The sequence below is a fragment of the Pseudophryne corroboree genome, chromosome 7, assembly GCF_028390025.1.
Source record: "Pseudophryne corroboree isolate aPseCor3 chromosome 7, aPseCor3.hap2, whole genome shotgun sequence".
Taxonomy (NCBI): domain Eukaryota; kingdom Metazoa; phylum Chordata; class Amphibia; order Anura; family Myobatrachidae; genus Pseudophryne; species Pseudophryne corroboree.
The window spans coordinates 80,927,913-80,948,941 of record NC_086450.1 but is presented as its reverse complement, the minus strand read 5'-3'; the positions used below and the strand labels follow the sequence as shown (position 1 = coordinate 80,948,941).

Genomic DNA, 21,029 nt, shown 5'->3' with positions numbered 1-21,029 from the left:
GTAGCAGACACTATACACATACACTACGGCCATTCAATCCCAATAGCTGCCTCCAAGGGCAATAATCCCCGTAGATCTGCACCTGGAGACTGGACACTTTCTGTTTTTGCCTTGGGCAGGTGGAAGAAAGAGCCGAAGCCGCTGTTAGATGCTGACTTCTGCCACCACTGATGCATGAAAGCAGTGCCCTGTGCTTGTAACCTCTGTTCACAGCAGGCTCTGCTGGCCGGGTGAAGAAGAGTCCGACGCTACCCACAACAACAACCCTATCTATTTTACATAAAGTTGTTAAGCTCCGCCCCCATCAGATCCGCACTTGCACATGCGCAGTCCAGATCTCTGATGGAGCAGGGGAATTCGGGGGAATGAATAAGCTTTGCGGGGCAACAGGAGAAAAGTAAAAACAACAGGACCTTCCTGCAGGATGCAAGTATGTGGTATATATGGATAGGGGGTTGTGTGTGCAATCTACCCAGTGCCGTAACTAGAGATTTTAGCGCTGTGTGCAAGAAACGGCATCGGTGCCCCCCACCCCTAACTAAACTGGGCAGTCGGCGCGCATTTTTTTAAATAGGGGCGTGGCTTTGTGGGGAAGGGGTGTGGCCACAATATAATACCAGCTCATATTATGGTGCACAGTAGTCTCTATTATTCAAATTACGCCGCACAGTAGCGCCACTACACCAGGTAGAGCACCTTTTTACACATCACGGCAGACAGCGTCCCCTTTTTACACATCACGGCAGACAGCGTCCCCTTTTTACACATTACGACAGACAGCGTCCCCCTTTTTACACATTACGGCAGACAGCGCCCCCTTTTTACACATTACGGCAGACAGAGCCCCCTTTTTACACATTACGGCAAACAGCGTCCCCCTTTTTACACATTACGGCAGACAGCGTCCCCTTTTTACACATTATGGCAGAGTCCCCCTTTTTACACATTGAGGCAGACAGCGTCCCCCTTTTTACACATTATGGCAGACAGTGTCTCCCTTTTTACACATTACAACAGACAGCGCCCCCGTTTTTACACATCACGGCAGACAGAGTCCCCTTTTTACACATTATGGGAATTAAAATAGTTTGAAACGTTGCATATACCTGCTTCCTTATGGATTTTGTCATACTGAGTGCCGCCTCCATGGATGCTATGTTGGACCTTCTGTAAGAGGTACCTAGGATGGCAGTGTGGACAGTTATTGTTTATATTGGGAGTGCTGCCACAAGATTTTCAAAATACTGACAGCGGCATCCTGGAGATTAAAATCCCAACACTTGCTAGTTATGTAAAATAACCCTGATCCCTAACCTCCCCCCCCCCCCTCCCATAATCCAAACCCTCCCCAGTGGTGCCTAACCCTAACCCCCCCGTTCCCGCAGCCTAACCCTTCCTCCCACGCAGCCTAATCCTAACCCTCCCCCCCCCCTCCCCCCCAGCCTAACCTCTCCCTGCAAAATAGTCATTTGGACCCATCCTGTAATGCTACACTGGTTCCCCAAGCCCCGCTGTTCATAATGGAGACTATATAGCATTTAGATATAGTGTTACACAGAACCCAACCATGTAGAAGACCCCCCTGCTGAGAGGATGCAGAGCCAGTAAGATATAAAGAGGGATAAGCACTACTTAAGGACCTGCTGCAGGGGTGGTGGATGATAGACGTGGCTCCTCTCTGCACTGCAGTGAGTCAGGATGGCAGGTTATTCAGTCTGCTAGATCTCACTTTGGTAGCAAGGGACAGTATGCAAAGTACTTGCCACTTTTCAAGTGTATTCAAACACTGTTGAATACACTTGAATAGTGGCAAGTATTTTGCATACTGTCCCTTGCTCACAGCATGAGTGAGATCTTGCAGACAGGCAGAATGCAGAGGAGCTGCCCAGCAGCCAGCACAGTAAAAATTGGGTGTATTGTAATGGGCAGTTGGATTTAGGGGGTGCACTTATCATCCTATGTGTGTGTATCCCTTCAGCCAGTGTTAAATCTAGATCAATTCTATGTCCCTACTACTACCCCTCCCCCCCTGCCATGTGTCCCTATAACTACCCCACCCAGCCACTACTAATAATGGTATCAACCCCACCCAAGCTGCCATATGTCCCTACAACTACCACCACCCAGTCCCTAATACAACTAGTCACCCCTACCAGCCATGTGTCACTACCACTGCAATCACCACCACCCTGCCCCCAGCAGCCGTGTGTCAATACGCTAACTCCTGGCTGCACAGGGGCAGGGAAAGCAGATGCCGGACTCTGCCAGGGAGCGATGCTGCGGTGCTATCATCGTGTATACCCACCGCTGAGATCCGAGGCGGGGACACGCATGGAAGGGGTTGCGGGAAGCAGCTCAAGCATTACCGCGGCCACCAATGATTGGTGAAATATCTCCGCCCCGGGTGAAGGTCCCACCCCCTTCACTTGCTCCAGCAGCTACGTGGCCTCCTTGTACGGGTTTGAGGTTGGTCATCGGGACGGGAGGGATGGGGGAAGTAAGGAGGAACGCGGTCACTGGTGGGAGGCGGAGCTGACACTCAGGCACCAGCGCTATCTAGTATAGATAACTGCAGGTTGCGCCAACGCTCATCCGGCGCTGTGTGCAAGGCACACAGCGCACATAGCTAGTTACGGCTCTGAATCTACCCTTATATATTATATACACACATTTAAAGAAAACTGCAAGAACATGGATTTAGACACAAATACTCTTTTTACCACATTCATGCACTTAACTTGATAGCTCACTGTTATTTAGTTACAATAATTTAGTGAGAGCATGCACTATCTTTATCACCATGTGCAGAAAGTACAGCATAGGACTAATCATATAATAAAAAAGATAGATCTTTTTATTTATTTTTTACAGACAATGTTTTTATGTCTTTTATTCAATAAAACTACACATAAAGATCAGAGCCATAACTACATGTGTGCAAAGTGTGTTTTGCACACAGCGCACTTGAACTGGGAGCGCATCAGAGCTGGCCTTAGCTACAGGCAGGCTAAGTAGTTGCCTAGGGCATCCAAGCATGTCTAGGGGCATCCAAATATGTTCCTGCAGTATCTCATGCTAGGAGGGATAGTCTGCAAACTATCTATTACTTTCCAAATGTATTCAATCAGTACTTGTATACACTGCTGTTTTGGACACGTCAGACTGGAGGGCAGAGCATATCGCTCCCGCAGTATAAAATAAAGGGCATGCAGTTGCCGGGAGTAACAGACACCAGCAAACACACTGAACAATGAAGAGAATGGACAGTTGCTACATGTTTGATACTGGTCTTTTTGTATAACCAGCAAGTGTGGTAGTATCTGGACATTGTTGCTACCTGTGTCCAACCAGCAAGCGAAAATAAAGGGTGAGGCTTGCAAAGGACGGCATACCCTGTGAGGTCACATCCCTTGTAAGAGTGCCCCTTTAATGGGTGCGAGCGCAAATATGCACCCACTCATCCAGTCACCCCATCTCACAAAACTCAGTCACGGATCCAGGGAGCTGCATGGGCGCACGCACTGACTGCTAGCACCCCAGCAAGCAAAAGTAAGTTTTCTAAAAAAAGCTACTAGCATTACTAATGTGAGACATATAGTATGTGCCAGGTGCATTACTGTGTGGCATTATGTGTATTATGGGCATTACTAATGTGGGGCATACAGTATGTGACAGGTGCATTACTGTGTGGCATTATGTGTATTATGGGCATTACTAATGTGGGGCATACAGTATGTGACAGGTGCATTACTGTGTGGCATTATGTGTATTATGGGCATTACTAATGTGAGACATATAGTATGTGCCAGGTGCATTACTGTGTGGAATTATGTGTATTATGGGCATTACTAATGTGAGACATATAGTATGTGCCAGGTGCATTACTGTGTGGCATTATGTGTATTATGGGCATTACTAATGTGAGACATATAGTATGTGCCAGGTGCATTACTGTGTGGCATTATGTGTATTATGGGCATTACTAATGTGGGGCATACAGTATGTGACAGGTGCATTACTGTGTGGCATTATGTGTATTATGGGCATTACTAATGTGAGACATATAGTATGTGCCAGGTGCATTACTGTGTGGCATTATGTGTATTACGGGCATTACTAATGTGAGACATATAGTATGTGCCAGGTGCATTACTGTGTGGCATTATGTGTATTATGGGCATTACTAATGTGAGACATATAGTATGTGCCAGGTGCATTACTGTGTGGCATTATGTGTATTATGGGCATTACTAATGTGGGGCATACAGTATGTGACAGGTGCATTACTGTGCGGCATTATGTGTATTATGGGCATTACTAATGTGGAGCATACAGTATGTGACAGGTGCATTACTGTGTGGAATTATGTGTATTATAGGCATTTCTAATGTGGGGCATATGTGTAACTTGCATTACTGTGTGGAATTATGTGTATTATGGGCATTACTAATGTGGGCCATATGTGTAAGGTGCATTACTGTGTGGAATTATGTGTATTATGGGCATTACTAATGTGGGCCATATGTGTAAGGTGCATTACTGTGTGGCATTATGTGTATTATGGGCTTTTCTAATGTGGGGCATATGTGTAAGGTGCATTACTGTGTGGAATTAGGTGTATTATGGGCATGACTAGTGTGGGGCATATGTGTAAGGTGCATTACTGTGTGGAATTATGGGTATTATGGGCATTAATGTGTGGCATTATGCAGGGTTGAACTGGCCCTTAGGGTAACCCCCTAGTGGGCCCCCCTGCCTGAGTGTTACTGGGTCAGATACAGAATTAGTGGCGGTACTAGGGGGCACCAGCCACAATTTTGCCTAGGGCATCAAATTGGCTAGGGCCAGCTCTGGAGCGCATAGTGCGCCGTGTCCCCGATTGGCCACCCTGGGGATGACAGCAGGCAGCGCTGGCTTCTAGTACTGTATGTGAGCCGAGATCCGCGCGTCCTGCAGGGGAAGAGGCTCACAGGTGGAGGTGTGTGTGTCCCGTGCAGTGCCGGTTAAGAAAGTGGCAGTGGCCAAGGTCCTGCTGCTGGGTGAGTTTGTGGATGGCCGGGGTAGAGGCACACAGATGGAGATGTGAGTGTCCTGCAGTGTCGGGTGTGAGAGCAGTGGTGGCCAGGTCCTGCTGCTTTGTGAGGATGGCAGTGGCTGGGAGAGAGGAGCAGAGGTGTGTTGCACCAACTAAGGTTATCTACCACTATTACAGTACCTAAGTAGCACATGTACAGTACTTTCAGCATCTGGATAAAAAGGGGACTCTGCTGCTGTAATGTGTAAAAGGGGAACTCTGCCTGCCATAATGCGTAAAAGAGGACTCTACCTGCTGTAATGTGTAAAAGGAGGACTCTGCCTGCCGTAATGTGTAAAAAGGGGACCCTGCCTAATGTATAAAAAGGGGGACACTGATGCCTTAATGTGTAAAAGGGGACTCTACCTGCCGTAATGTGTAAATGGGGGCTCTACCTGCCGTAATGTGTAAATGGGGGTTCTACCTGCCGTAATGTGTAAAAGGGGATTCTACCTGGCGTGATGTGTGATAGGGGCTCTACCTGGAGTAATGTGTAAAATGGGGCTCTACCTGGCGGAATGTGTGACAGGGGCTCTACCTGGCGGAATGTGTAACAGGGGCTCTACCTGGGGTAATGTGTCCCCTGTACGCTCATCAATCATTGCCAACTCAGGAACTCAGGGAAGGTTGAAAGCAGATATAGCTCTTGGGGAATACACATGTGCCAATCACAGTTCTCTCATTGTGGATTCGATGCTTAGCAGATCTACAAAAGCAGAAACTGGGTACACCTGTGACCCCTCTTCCTTCTGAACTTGACCCTATCTGTGGCAATAATTTATTTCTAAATAATATGGCATTTATTAACAATCTTTGCCAGATATCATTCAGGCAAGAGCAGAACAAGTAACAGTGTTACGATATATTAGTTACTATTGAACAGCAACATACTGCAGAGAATATGTTTAGAATCTGGTAAAACAGCCACATCCTGTCACAGCAGGACATTAGTGGCTACAATATAAGATACAAAGTAATCATTTGTCATAGGAAGATCTGCCAATAGAGAATATCTACTATGCTTTAAACCCTTCTAATAAATGACCTGAAATTTTGTTGTTCAGATTAATTTCCCTTTATAGGTAAAATACAATTTGACCAACAGGAGAGAGCATATGGTATAAGGCCTCTTTTGGTGCCCTATTATTTTTGTTATATGTTGTAATGTTTATGTGTCTTTTGAAGTTAATAAAAGTTAAGTTTTAACTTCATAATGAGTGCCCCAACATAAAGAGTGGTCTTCTTCTTTCTGTTTGTATCTGGTATAATGTGTGTAAGGGGAGCGTCATTTTAATAATGGAGACTACTGTACAGCTTAATATGAATTGGTATGATTTTGTGGCCATGCCCCTTCCCCATGAAGTCACGCATTGGCTCTGTTTTAAATTTAAGGAGGGGGGGGGGGGGGGCGCCGATGCTGTTTTTGCACACAGCGCTACAATGCCTAGTTATGGCACTGATAAAGACTATTACAACAACCGGTTGTACACAGAAAACACAATAAAAACACCTATAATAGTACAATAATAAAACATCTTGTCTGCCGAAGAGGAGGAGCCCCCCTACGGTGATGCCCCCCTGAGCCGGCGTTGCTCCAGTCTCGAGATAGCTGATCCAAAGTTCACCTCTCCACGCAATCCCTATCACACCTTTTGTAGCAGTAAAACTTTGCGCTGCCAAGTCTGACTCGACAGTGCTAGTGCACACGAGTGAACTGGGGACCATGCAAGTGCACAAAGAACCCAGAATCCACCAGAAAAAGCTGAACAGGGGCAGAGGGATTCAGCTGGATCACTATTCATAACTCTGGATCGCCTTCTCAAAGTAAGAAGCCTGGGTCTGGGAACAAATGCCATCTGAAGATGGCAAAGGAAAATGTAGTGTTTTTAGAACTTGACTCTGGGCAGCTTTTCTGAAAGAAACTTTCCACCATTATTCCTTGTTATGCACAGACAGAAGACATCAATGTGAAGAAAACTGACATCTTGTGCCAGACACCTCTTCTAAATGGACATGTTTCTTTAAAATATAAACTTTAAGAAAAATCAGGGTGTCATCCAAGTACTCTATCACTGAGTAATAACGTAAATGGACTCCAAGATCACTTCCTGAAATTCATTTTTTGGCAGAGGACGCTTCCAGCTTGGGAATACTGTAGTGTTGTCATTGATTAATAGCGGTAGAATGCTCAGCCCTGTGTAGTCTTTCTTTGCAAGAACTTATTACTTTAGTGGAACAGACTACAAATGGTCAGAACACTACATATCAGACATGCAGGCTGAGCACCAAGTTTGTCACGGGTCTGGGACTCAGGGTCGACAACAAAAAGGTCGACACACCTTAGGTCGATGCCAATTGGTCGACACACCTTAGGTCAACATGGACAAAAGGTCGACATGGACAAAAGGTCGACAGGAACAAGGTCGACATGGAAAAAGGTCGACATGAGTTTTTTATGGGGGGGTTTTGTGTCGTTTTCTTCGTAGAGTGACCAGGAACCCCAATTAGTGCACCGCGTCCCCTCGCATGGTGCCTTCGCTTCGCTCGGCACAGATTACCGTTCCAATCGTAGTCCACATGGATCGTTAAGTATGAAAAGGTTCCAAAAAAGAAAAAAATCGTGAAAAACTCATGTCGACCTTTTTCCATGTCGACCTTGTTCCTGGCGACCTTTTGTCCATGTCGACCTTTTGTCCATGTCGACCTAAGGTGTGTCGACCAATTGGCGTCGACCTAAGGTGTGTCGACCTTTTTGCTGTCGACCTGGAGTCCGGATACCTTTGTCACTGTGTTCATTTAACACAAAAGACTTCAATCTGCAAACACTATTATTTTTAATCAATACACTCTGGGCATTAAATTTATCTTGGCAGGAGAATTACATGTCTTTTTATTGCATTTACAGTATAGGAAATTCATAACAATAGTGGCAGCCAGTGCCCAAGCAGTGCTCTCCGGCGTTCTGTGTCAGTACTGCCCACAAACCCGTGACTTCAGATGGCAGCAGAGCTGTAAGTAGACATTTTGGTGCCATGTGGCAGAAAGAGCATTGGTCCAAACCTCCCACCCTCCTGAACAGAGCATCAATTGAATTGCTCTGCCAGGTGCCAGTCAGTGGCCGCTGACACTCAAAGCCAGGGTTGGACTGGCCCACAGGGGAACAGTGGAAACCACCGGTGGGCCCTACCACCTGGTGCCCACCTATTTCTCTAGGGATCAGGTTGCAGACTGTGCATTTGAATTACTCTTTATGTATGTTACCTTATACTGCACAGGACTGAGGTGTATTTTCTACAGAGCATTTCTGTTATTAATTATCATGCATGCACTAGTGGTATTCACTACAGTATATATATTTATCAAGGGGCCCAGACCATGCATCTCTAATGGTTAGCCAAGCCTCTGTGGCAGCTGGCCACTCCCCTAAACATGGGTCCCTACCAAAGCATTTCCCCGTTGGGCCCTTCATGCCCCAGTCCGACACTGCTCATAGGCACTTGAATTCCCCCCATAGAGGAGAGGAGCCCATTGTGCTTTATTTAAAGCAGACATTTCAAAATACTGTCATTCCTTCCATACAGCAATCAGGCACCTTACTCGTGGAACGATTTGCACCTGTATGGGAAGTATGAGAGTATATTGAAATGTGTGCCTTAAATAAAGGAGTGTGTGACTGAAGATGTTTAGGGACGTGAGGGGGAGATGGAGGCGTACAGGTGATGCTGGGGACTAAAGAGGAGGAAGTTGCAAGTGAGATTGATGAAACGCCTCCTGCCTTGCAGTGCCCTGTGCGGAGGTACATTTCGCACCACCCTAGTTACAGCCCTGGAAAGACTCTAATATGCCAGTATAGTAGCTCACAGGGACAGTGGTGATCACTACCGCTGCCCCTGCAAGTTTCACTTAGTACATAGCAGCAGAGCCGGCCCTAACCAATATGATGCCCTAGGCAAGATTTTGGCTGGTGCCCCCTAGCACTGCCACTAGTTCTGCAGGAAATGCCTGGCTCTGCTAACGTCGGGCGCCTTTTGTTTATGAAAATGCATCTTATTTGCATTACTATGTGGCTAGGATGCACAAGCAGCTTCTGCTGATTAAAATGATATGCAGCATGTCTATATTCTGTGTGCGACTACGGCTGTATCTGCATACGAAATGCTACATTACAGTGATTTCCAGGAATACACGCAACGTAGCATTCAGTATGCAGATACAGCCGTAGTCACAAACAGAATATAGGAATGCCGCATATCATTTTAATCAGCAGAAGCTGCTGGTGCCCCTAAGCATACCAAATGCCCTAGGCATTTGCCTAGTTTGCCTATGCCTAAGGCCGGCTCTGCATAGCAGGGTTATTATTTACATTAAAGATGAAAATATCCATTGTGATATGGACCATTGCTAATCGCGGCAGTTAATACACAGAACCCTTATTTTTCAAATAGGTACCGTGGAATAGCTGTTTCTGACTGAAGCTATAGAAGTGGCTTTGTAGTCAATTACCTGCTGAAAATACCAAGAATTCAGTAAGCAGGCAGCAACACTGGTTTGGATCACATCTAGCAGTCTCACTTTTATTTTTATTTTATATTGGTAAGATGCACCCTAACAAAAATCATCAGGGTAGAATCAACTAATTGAGAGAATTGTGGCAAGAGAAATAGCCAATTTTATATCAAATACATAGCTGAATCTTAATGTAATCCCCTCCAAAATCTAGACAGACGTCTGGGCAGTTAGAACATACTGTAGATTACAGAGGTAGAGAGGGCATACAGTATAATGGGGCGTTCTTTGTTTACATAGTTATGTTCCGTCTTTCATATTTAATAGTAAATATTTATTACCTGAGACTGTTAAGGCCCATACACACTTGCCGATAAATGAGCGACGTCGCTCATTTTCCCCCTCCCTGAGCGACGTCACTCATTTTATCAGCAAGTGTGTATGCTGCCAGCAACGACCGATGCGCGACCCTGCGGGTCGGCAACGATCGTCGCTGTCGGCAGTGCATGCATGCAGGATCATAACTGTCGTCCAGGACCTGCATGCACGGCTGGCGGAGGCGTGACGTCACTGAGCGATATGAGCGGTCATACCGCTCAGTGTGTACAGTCGGCCGCCGACCGGCCGGCCCGGTAGAGGAAACATTAGACGACGTCGCTCATAGAGCGACATCGTCTAATCTTGTACGGACCTTTAAGATGAATCGATAAAAGTATTTACTTCATGCAAAAGATGAGTGACATTGGGACCTATCAAAACATGATAGAAAATAAAACTTAAAGACACACACACACACACACACACACACACACACACACACGCTGTAAAGTGTTACTATATTATTACATATTAGAGTTTGTAAATCTCTTTCGCAACCCTGTCTATTAGAATGTCTTGGAGACCTTATGAAAAGGCATGGGGGGTAATTCCAAGTTGATCGCAGCAGGAATTTTTTTAGCAGTTGGGCAAAACTATGTGCACTGCAGGGGGGGGGGGGGCAGATATAACATGTGCAGAGAGAGTTAGATTTGGGTGTGGTGTGTTCAATCTGCAATCTAATTTGCGGTGTAAAAATAAAGCAGCCAGTATTTACCTTGCACAGAAATAAAATAACCCACCCAAATCTAACTCTTTCTGCACATGTTATATCTGCCTCCCCTGCAGTGCACATGGTTTTGCCCAACTGCTAACATAGATCCTGCTGCGATCAACTCAGAATTACCCCCATGGATCTGACAATTCAGGCCTCGCTGGGCTTGTAATGAATCTTGATAATGTCAGAGAGCCCTTGGAATCCAAGTTCAGGATAAAAATAACTGGGTTATTCTTAAACAAATATTTTGTAGGGTCAGAGTTCATTACGGAGCTTACGGCCTGTAAAAAGAATGCAGAGGTACAGTCTTCATTACAGAAGGGGCATGTGTTTATATTCTGTTCTCAGACGCATCTATTGTCAGTCAATTACTGACATGTCTGAAGACTGTGTTACAAAGCCTTGCAGGAACAAACTGAATCAATGGAGAACATGATTGAAATATTAGCGGTGTCTCTTAGAGACGCTTTATCTGGGAGATAAATGGGTGGAAGGGACTTCATGGAGAAGAGTAACCCTTGGTAAGTTTCAGAAGTGATCACTGAGAATGACATCCTGGTTTGTGCATGTGTTACATATTGATGAAAATGATTTCTATGTAGGAAAAAAGTTCACTCTTTTTATTTATTAACCATAATTAATTTCACCCATGGATTCCAAGCAACCCCATTGCTGCAGGTCCATCTTCCGAATATTGGGGAGACATCCCTGGTCTCTTTCTAGCTGACTGCCAAATAGGCCAACTACCTTGTGGGGGCTTCACACACTCGGCCTGATTTATAGGACTTAAGGGGACATGTACTAAGCTGTGATAAAAGTGGATAAGTGAACCAGTGGAAAAGTTGCCCATGGCAACCAATCAGCTGCTCTGTATATTTTTAAAGTATGCAAATGATAAATGTTACGTCAATGCTGATTGGTCGCCATGGGCAACTTCTCCACTGGCTCACTTCTCCACTTTTATCACTGTTTAGTACATGTCCCCCATAGGGACTAATTCAGACCTGATTGGTGCAACAGCAGCGATCGCAGCCTGAAGCCCATTGTGTTGTGCGCATGCACAGCGGCCGCACTGCGCGTGTGCACACAGTGAGATGTGAAAGCATCTCACTGGTGTGATTGCCTCTGCCTGATTGACAGGCAGAGGCGGTCACGGGACGGGAGGGAGCGTGCCAACGGCGTTTGAAGGCCGTTGGAGGGGAGTGGTCCGGACAACGCAGGCGTGTCCGGACCGTTGCTGGGGCAGACCACGGCGTCTGCGTAATGTCACACGCAGCCGCTATGGCCCAAAGCATGGCAGGTATCCGCCTGCCACCACAGCCGAGCTGCATATGCAGGGAGGTACATGCCGGGTGCGAAAGCAGTGCCACCGTTGGCGGCTTTCACACCTCTCTGGGGGGAAGGGGGGTTGGTTGGGCTTAACATGCGGGGCAGACTAGCGCTGTGCTGGGCGTCCCCCCGCATGTCAGAGATTGTGATCGTAGATGTATGATTTTAGCACATCTACGATCAGCTCTGATTCACCCCCTTAAATTGGACGCACAAATCCGTTTGTACATTTCCGTTTCTGCGGCTGTATGGGTCGCACGTATCTTAATACGTTGGACCCATACAGGATAGGCTAGGGAGCACTCTGCACTGTCTCCCTTCTGTTTACATCCTAGGCACTGCTAGTGTCCTTTCACTGCGCAACCTCCAACCTGGATCCCAAGTGCACTACTGCGCGTGTGCTGTGTCTGATCTGTGTGCGCGTGTGCTGTGTCTGATCTGTGTGCACTTGTGCTGTGTCTGATCTGTGTGCACTTGTGCTGTGTCTGATCTGTGTGCACTTGTGCTGTGTCTGATCTGTGTGCGCGTGTGCTGTGTCTGATCTGTGTGCACTTGTGCTGTGTCTGATCTGTGTGCACTTGTGCTGTGTCTGATTTGTGTGCGCGTGTGCTGTGTCTGATCTGTGTGCACTTGTGCTGTGTCTGATCTGTGTGCGCGTGTGCTGTGTCTGATCTGTGTGCGCGTGTGCTGTGTCTGTTCTGTGTGCGCGTGTGCTGTGTCTCATCTGTGTGCGCGTGTGCTGTGTCTGATCTGTGTGCACTTGTGCTGTGTCTGATATGTGTGCACTTGTGCTGTGTCTGATCTGTGTGCGCGTGTGCTGTGTCTGATCTGTGTGCACTTGTGCTGTGTCTGATCTGTGTGCACTTGTGCTGTGTCTGATCTGTGTGCGCGTGTGCTGTGTCTGATCTGTGTGCGCGTGTGCTGTGTCTGATCTGTGTGCACTTGTGCTGTGTCTGATATGTGTGCACTTGTGCTGTGTCTGATCTGTGTGCGCGTGTGCTGTGTCTGATCTGTGTGCACTTGTGCTGTGTCTGATCTGTGTGCACTTGTGCTGTGTCTGATCTGTGTGCGCGTGTGCTGTGTCTGATCTGTGTGCGCGTGTGCTGTGTCTGATCTGTGTGCACTTGTGCTGTGTCTGATATGTGTGCACTTGTGCTGTGTCTGATCTGTGTGCGCGTGTGCTGTGTCTGATCTGTGTGCACTTGTGCTGTGTCTGATCTGTGTGCGCATGTGCTGTGTCTGATCTGTGTGCGCGTGTGCTGTGTCTGATCTGTGTGCGCGTGTGCTGTGTCTGATCTGTGTGCGCGTGTGCTGTGTCTGATCTGTGTGCACTTGTGCTGTGTCTGATCTGTGTGCACTTGTGCTGTGTCTGATCTGTGTGCGCGTGTGCTGTGTCTGATCTGTGTGCGCGTGTGCTGTGTCTGATCTGTGTGCACTTGTGCTGTGTCTGATATGTGTGCACTTGTGCTGTGTCTGATCTGTGTGCGCGTGTGCTGTGTCTGATCTGTGTGCACTTGTGCTGTGTCTGATCTGTGTGCACTTGTGCTGTGTCTGATCTGTGTGCGCGTGTGCTGTGTCTGATCTGTGTGCGCGTGTGCTGTGTCTGATCTGTGTGCACTTGTGCTGTGTCTGATATGTGTGCACTTGTGCTGTGTCTGATCTGTGTGCGCGTGTGCTGTGTCTGATCTGTGTGCACTTGTGCTGTGTCTGATCTGTGTGCGCATGTGCTGTGTCTGATCTGTGTGCGCGTGTGCTGTGTCTGATCTGTGTGCGCGTGTGCTGTGTCTGATCTGTGTGCACTTGTGCTGTGTGCATCTTCTAAGTCCACTGTGTTAAGACTCACCATGGATTACTGATTAAGGGCCACTGCCGCTACTCTATGTATACACTGGAGTGTTCTGCTGACTGGATCTATATCTTTCTACTGTATATGCATGTTTGTATTAACTCTGTTTCCCTGCACCCTGTAATCTGCGTGTCAATAGACCATCAAGCCTGGCTATTTGCCGTGTTGGCTGAACTAATGCTTGCCTATCCTGGAATGACCAGGAGGCTCCTGAATTTGCCAATTATATAGGCTAGGAACTAGATAAAAAAATTGGACATTACTTTGTCATGACGAGTGACACAAATTGGTTCCAGATCCATAAATCCTGCTAGTCAGGAGCGGTTCTTGGTGCGGGCAAGCAGTGCCTGCGCCCGGGGCGCTGCGGCCTGGAGGCGCAGCCGCAGGCACCGCCGCCTACCCGCTCCCCGGCTGCAGCGGACGCCGTGGGCTGGGTGGGTGTCCGCTGCAGCCGGCTCCAGGGACAGACACTAGAGGTCATTATTGACCTCTAGAGTCTGTGCGGCACTGCTATGGGAGAGACCTCACGACGTCTCTCCCATAGAGAGGAGCCGCGGGAGGCCAGAGACACTCCGTCAGCAGCAGCAGCAGCAGCGGCGGTCGGAAAGCAGGAGCAGGGCAGGGGTAAGTATTTTTTTTTTGTGTGTGTGTGTGTGTTTGACAGCGACAGGGGGCACAGCAGCAGAGGGCACAACTACTGGGGCAAATCTACTGGGGGCAAAGCAACAGGGGTCACAGCAACAGAGGGCACAACTACTGGGGGCAAAGCAACAGGAGGCACAACTACTGGGGCAAAGCTACTGGGGGCAAAGCAACAGGGGGCACAGCAACAGAGGGCACAACTACTGGGGGCAAAGCAACAGGAGGCACAACTACTGGGGCAAAGCTACTGGGGGCAAAGCAACAGGGGGCACAGCAACAGAGGGCACAACTACTGGGGGCAAAGCAACAGGAGGCACAACTACTGGGGCAAAGCTACTGGGGGCACAGCTACAGGGGGCAAATCTACTGGGGGCAAATCAACTGGGGGGCACAACTACTTGGGGCAAATCTGGGGGCATAACTGTGGCCACGCCCTTCCCCTATGAAGCCACGCCCCTATTTTTTTGGTGCGTGCCTCCGGCGCGCACTAACTGTTTTGCCGCGGGGAGGGAGGTGGGGGGTCGCCAGTGGAAAGTTTTGCACTGGGTGCCACAAGGTGTAGAACCGGCCCTGCTGCTAGTATATGGGATAAACAATGCCCTGTACTCCCTACGTGTATAGGAGTAGGGTAGCATCGATTAGGCTTATAATCTTTTTCTCTCAGCTATAATAATGCATTAAACCACTGGAATGGCCTGAAGGCTGAACGCAGCGCTGCACGGAGACTAATCTGTCATTCACATCACTCCCTGCCCCATTGAGTGCACAGTAATAAATTCCTTGAACACACAAACACTCACACTAGTATCCATTTCAGACTGCTGCCAATAAACCTACCAGGGTTTCTGAAGTATGAGAGGAAATTGGAGCACCCATAGGAAACCCATGTAAACACAGACTCCACACAGATTGATTGCCAATAAGCTAGATGCCAAACTAATCTCACCTGATTTGTCACTAGAATATCTGAGTCTGGTGATGCGTGTAGTGTCACATGAACTCAGTATAACACCTATACAGAGGGGGGCCAATGAGGATATGGCAGCAGGCAGTGAGCAACCATTATATCCGACTGAGAAGTTGCTGAGTATATTAAATGTTAGTGAGCAACATAAATGGTGTACAGAGGGGGTCATTCCGAGTTGTTCGCTCGTTATTTTTTTCTCGCAACGGAGCGATTAGTCGCTAATGCGCATGCGCAATGTCCGCAGTGCGACTGCGCCAAGTAAATTTGCTATGCAGGTAGGTATTTTACTCACGGCATTACAAGGTTTTTTCTTCGTTCTGGTGATCGTAATGTGATTGACAGGAAGTGGGTGTTTCTGGGCGGAAACAGGCCGTTTTATGGGTGTGTGTGAAAAAACGCTACCGTTTCTGGGAAAAACGCGGGAGTGGCTGGAGAAACGGAGGAGTGTCTGGGCGAACGCTGGGTGTGTTTGTGACGTCAAACCAGGAACGACAAGCACTGAACTGATCGCAGATGCCGAGTAAGTCTCGAGTTACTCAGAAACTGCACAGAGAAGTCTTTTCGCAATATTGCAAATCTTTCGTTCGCAATTTTGATAAGCTAAGATTCACTCCCAGTAGGCGGCGGCTTAGCGTGTGCAAAGCTGCTGAAAGCAGCTTGCGAGTGAACAACTCGGAATGACCCCCCGAGTGTCAATGTCTACTGTAAAATTAAGCTTGGCCTGAACAGTTCTGGGTATGATATGCCAGGGGCAACGTAATAGCAGACAAGGCAGCGCCGACCAAGGTCAATAATAACGTTTCTGGAATTTGGTGCACAGGTAAGCAATGAGCAAGAGAGCTGTCAAGGGCAAAGCCATGACTGGTACATTGGGTGACAGTGGCATTTGAAGAGCAACGCAGAAGCGGGTAATCACAAACCAAGCCAGAATTGGTACACAGGATGTTAGGACTATAGCGTGATGTGCAGCACAAAGATCTCACATACACTGACAATGGAATTGCAAAGGTCAGAATCCTGACAGATAACGGTGAGTATTCTACGCCTAACCCTACCCCTCACGCAGCCTAAGCCACCCATCTTGCAGCCTATGACTAGGCCCCCACACACAGCCTAACCCTAGCCGCCCCCACACACACACAGCCTAACCCTAGCCCCCCCCACACACACACAGCCTAACCTTAGCCCCCGCACCCACACACACACAGCCTAACCCTAGCCCCCCCACACACACACAGCCTAACCCTAGCCCCCGCACCCACACACACACAGCCTAACCCTAGCCCCCCCCACACACACACAGCCTAACCCTAGCCCCCCCACACACAGCCTAACCCTAGCCCTCACGCAGCCTAAGCCACCCATCTTGCAGCCTATGACTTGGCCCCCCACACACAGCCTAACCCTAGCCGCGCCCACACACACACAGCCTAACCCTAGCCCCCCCACACACACCCAAATTGTGACTGTACGACACATGCTATGATCTTTTTCTTTACATATTTCCCTGCATTCGTGAGGTATTGATAAGTGGAGGAGGAGTGCAACTATGTCCTGGATTTCTTCTATCTATTAAGGAATGTATCACTTCATTTTTTATATCACTATTTTTTAATATTTTCTGTATTGTTATGTTGAGCGCCTAAGGGGAAATTCGTCTCCACCACTTTGTTTTTTTTCGGTTGTCTATATGTTCATTTGCAAACTTCAAACGCTGATTTTTGTGGTGAGGACGTAGAAGAGGTTTTCTTCTGATGACTCTTTCGTGAAGACCATATTTGTACAAGTATCTCTTTATAGTGGAATAGGGTACCACAACTCCAGTGTCTGCCAGATCTTCCTGGAAGGATCGTGCAGTCAAACGTGGTTTTTGACTTGCTTTTCTCACAATCCTGCAAGCTGTTCTGTCTGATATTTTTCTTGGTCTTCCAGATCTTGCTTTAACTTCCACTGTACCTGATGACTGCCATTTCTTAATTACATTCCGAACAGAGGAAATGGGCATCTGATAACGCTTTGCTATCTCCTTACAGCCTTCTCCTGCTTTGTGAGCGTCAACTATTCTCAGTTTCAGTGTTCTACACAACTGCTTAGAAGAACCCATGGTGCTGATTGTTGGAGCAAGGTCAGATGAGTCTGGGCTTTTAAAACCTTTGAGATTGATATCACCTGGTCTTTCCAGACGATGATTGAGAACAATCCATGACACTGCCAGGTCTCAGCTGTCCAAAGGGGGCAGTACAAGGTATTAACTCTGCAGGGTGCCCAAACTTTTGCAGATGCCATTTTTTGTTTTCTGTTCTTTTTTGATAGTGTAAATGATGGAAATAAAATCAAACTTTTTTTGACATGTTATAAGAAGGTCTAATCTGTAATTTGATGCCTTTTGGAGATTTTTCCATCTTTCCTTGGCTTCTTTTTGCACATTAAAATTAATTTTTGCCTGGGGTGCCCAAACTTTTGATCCCCACTGTACGTGGATTGTTAAGTATGAAAAAATCCAAAAAATTAAGATTTGTTTTAAAAAAACCTCATGTCGACCTTTTGATCTGTCGACTTAGTACATGTCGACCTAATGGCATTGTCGACCTTTAGTGGTCGACCTAATAAGTGTCAGCCTAAGTTGTGTTGACCTAACAACCGTAACCCGATTAAATTACTGGATGATATTTGGTAGATACGGTCTATGGTTGCCGACTTTCTGGCTGCCCCTTCAGGGAGAAGTGCAGTCAGATTGGCACAGCAAGGGGGGGCAGTGTGGGGTGGTGTGACACATCATAGGGGGTGGGGCAAAGCATAGGAGGCATCATGGCTATGCCCCCGCTATACAATGCCGAGATTTCCCAGCATTGTACAGCAGGGGGCATTGCTAAGAAGACGCAATTCAGCACAAACCGCATCATCTGATGCTGGAACCACCCACATTACTTGGTAAGTGGGTGGTTAACTAGCGGCAGCAGATGGCTCCGGGAGACTTGCCCACATTTCCGGGAGGCCCGGGAGCACCATAGTCCTTGCACATTCATACCACGGATGTACACCTTGGAAGAGCTTTGTAGCGGCATTTGCAGAACTGCACAGACGGGGACCCGCCAATAGCATCCACCTCTTGATCAGGCCCAAAATGTGCAGCAAGTTAACTGTATAAAATACAGCACTCATAGAATGGTATTAAAGGTGCTTCGTGCTGTCACTCTGGGACCCCACACCTGCAATTATGTATTGTGTAAGTGCACATTTCACTATTATGTGGAGTCACATCTCAGATCTGTTTGCCAGCATGAACCCTCAGTCAATCTATCCTCTAACCTTGAGCTTGTAGAGAAGGGCATCATGGTCCTGGACCAGTTTCTTGGCTTCGTCTTGACAACTTGGAACCTCTATTAAATTTGGTATGGATTCTGCTAACTGCAGCTGGACCAGCTCCCCACACTGCAAACAAACACAAGCAGATGACATCATGATAAACAGGCAAATATATAACACTTCTGATTGGCTGGTATAAAAGGTAGGTGTTCATTTCATTGGTGCTTTTGGCAAGGAATTAGCATTCTGTACCCTTAGGTTTTATTTTGTTCTAAAGTAATAACAGTTCTCTCAGAGGTCAAGAGAGCCCAATTTTATATAAGGGTTGGTCTATTCCTGGTGAAATGCATAGTTTAACACACTCGTGTAACTGAGCTTTAACTGTTTGCTCACCACAGGGCTTACTTAAAAAGGCCTATTATTCTACAATTGTTGACATGTTACTATATTTTTTGTATAGGTTCTTCTTTTATTGTTTTCTAGATATTTTTGTTACCCATTTATTATTGTTACTGGCCTTTGTTGGCTGTGTTTTCTAAACTGCTAATAGAACTTTACAAGTAAAAAAAAAAAAAATCAATTATCACCTTGCACTTATCACTGCTTTATCACTTCTCCAGGCTTAACACATCTGGCCCATAGTGCTCTACTTATATTATATACTATCTCACCCCCTGCAGGTCATATAACCTCGCCCACAGCAAATGGCAGCTATGGGGGAGACTTCCTTCTAAATGCGCACACCCCTGCCCTCACGTCCCCTCCTCCCCACCATCCTGCGAGTGCAGCAACTGCTGGGGGGAACAAACCTTAGTAAGCTGCCGGTGCCCCTCCTGTACATACTATTTTTCCTCAAACGGGTTCCACTCTCTACTGCCCTCTTTATAATTCAGTATGATATCTTTGGTTAGCCAGTGTCTAATTAAATATTTATTTCCAATTTATTAAACATTTATGATGAACATTATGATGCAGGTATTTTCTTACCGTTGCTATAGGCATGCTTCAGTATGTAATGATAGGCAAGACCAAATAATGCAAAGTTATTAAAATTGATGATGATGACTAACACAGTCATGGACTAACACAGCATTTTAATGTTCATAGTCGTAGTCAATATTTATTCAAAGTATTTAATTTCTTTTTTAATTATTAATAATGTATTTTAAACACTGTGATGCAATTGGATATCTCACGGAGATATTTCCAAGTATTTGAGATGTGCTAGAATTTAAGCTTACAGTATGTTGCCACAGTCAGGGGTGTTTTAAGAGAGGAGGGAACCCGCGTGCAGCCTCCGTCACAGGCCCCCTCCTCTACGGCAGCAAATAGACTCTGGCATAATGCCATAGTCTACTGCGCATGCGCAGGTCTCCGGGAACATGGCGCTCGCGCCTTGTTTCCATGAACATCTCCAGTGTGCATGTGCAAATTGCTCGGAAATGGCCGCACTGGAGGGCCGCCGCCGCGGGACTCCAGAGTGGTAAGTATAATATATGGGTGCGGTGTGGGCCCCTGCACACACTGCACCCATTATAGAAACGCCTATGGCCACAGTGTATGTATTAACAAAGCTGTAACTTTTGGTGCCAAAGAGAATTGGCCCCCCGCACCTAGTTTTCCAATAGGGACATAAGGCGCATGTCTCGTAAGGAAGGGGCATGATAAAATCCCAGAGAAAGCCAATGCTATGATGCCCCGTCCCACATTTTATCTATCTATCTATCTATCTATCTATCTATCTAATACACACACATTTATAGAACACTGCAAGAAAATGGATTTGGTCAGAAATCCTCTTTATACCACGTTCAAGCACCTAACTTGAGAGCTTGTTGTTATTCAGTTATAATACCCTTTATTAAATAACACATTTCAATATACTGACATACCCAGAATTCTAACCCATAACCTGTTGCATTCCTTTCAAACACCCTACTCATTGAGCTATTAGAACCTACATAAAACAATAAGAACTATATGAAGCTACTTGAATTTTGTAATAACATTGCAATTGAGCAGATCTATGTAGTGTGCAGCTACACATCCAATATACTGCAGCCATATACTACATGTTGGGGCAGGGTACTATTCCCAATCATAGTCCACGTGGATGTAAAAGGATGAAAAAGTTGAAAATGAACTTTAATTAAAAAAAACTCATGTCTGCATTTTCCAGTGTCGACCATTGCCATCTCGACCTTTTGACAATGTCAACCTTTTGTCTATATCGACCTAATGTATGTCGACCAATAGTGGTCGACCT

General features: G+C 46.7%; 1 protein-coding gene across 3 annotated transcripts in view; it reads right to left on the bottom strand.

The window, feature by feature from the left end:
• CCDC141 (coiled-coil domain containing 141) overlaps positions 1-21,029 on the bottom strand; it is a 337,148-nt gene that overhangs the window by 296,420 nt on the left and 19,699 nt on the right. For all 3 annotated transcript variants that reach the window (XM_063933345.1, XM_063933348.1, XM_063933346.1), the window contains exon 2: positions 18,767-18,889. In XM_063933345.1, the coding sequence (XP_063789415.1) occupies positions 18,767-18,889 (123 nt within the window). The remainder of the gene's footprint in view (positions 1-18,766; positions 18,890-21,029) is intronic.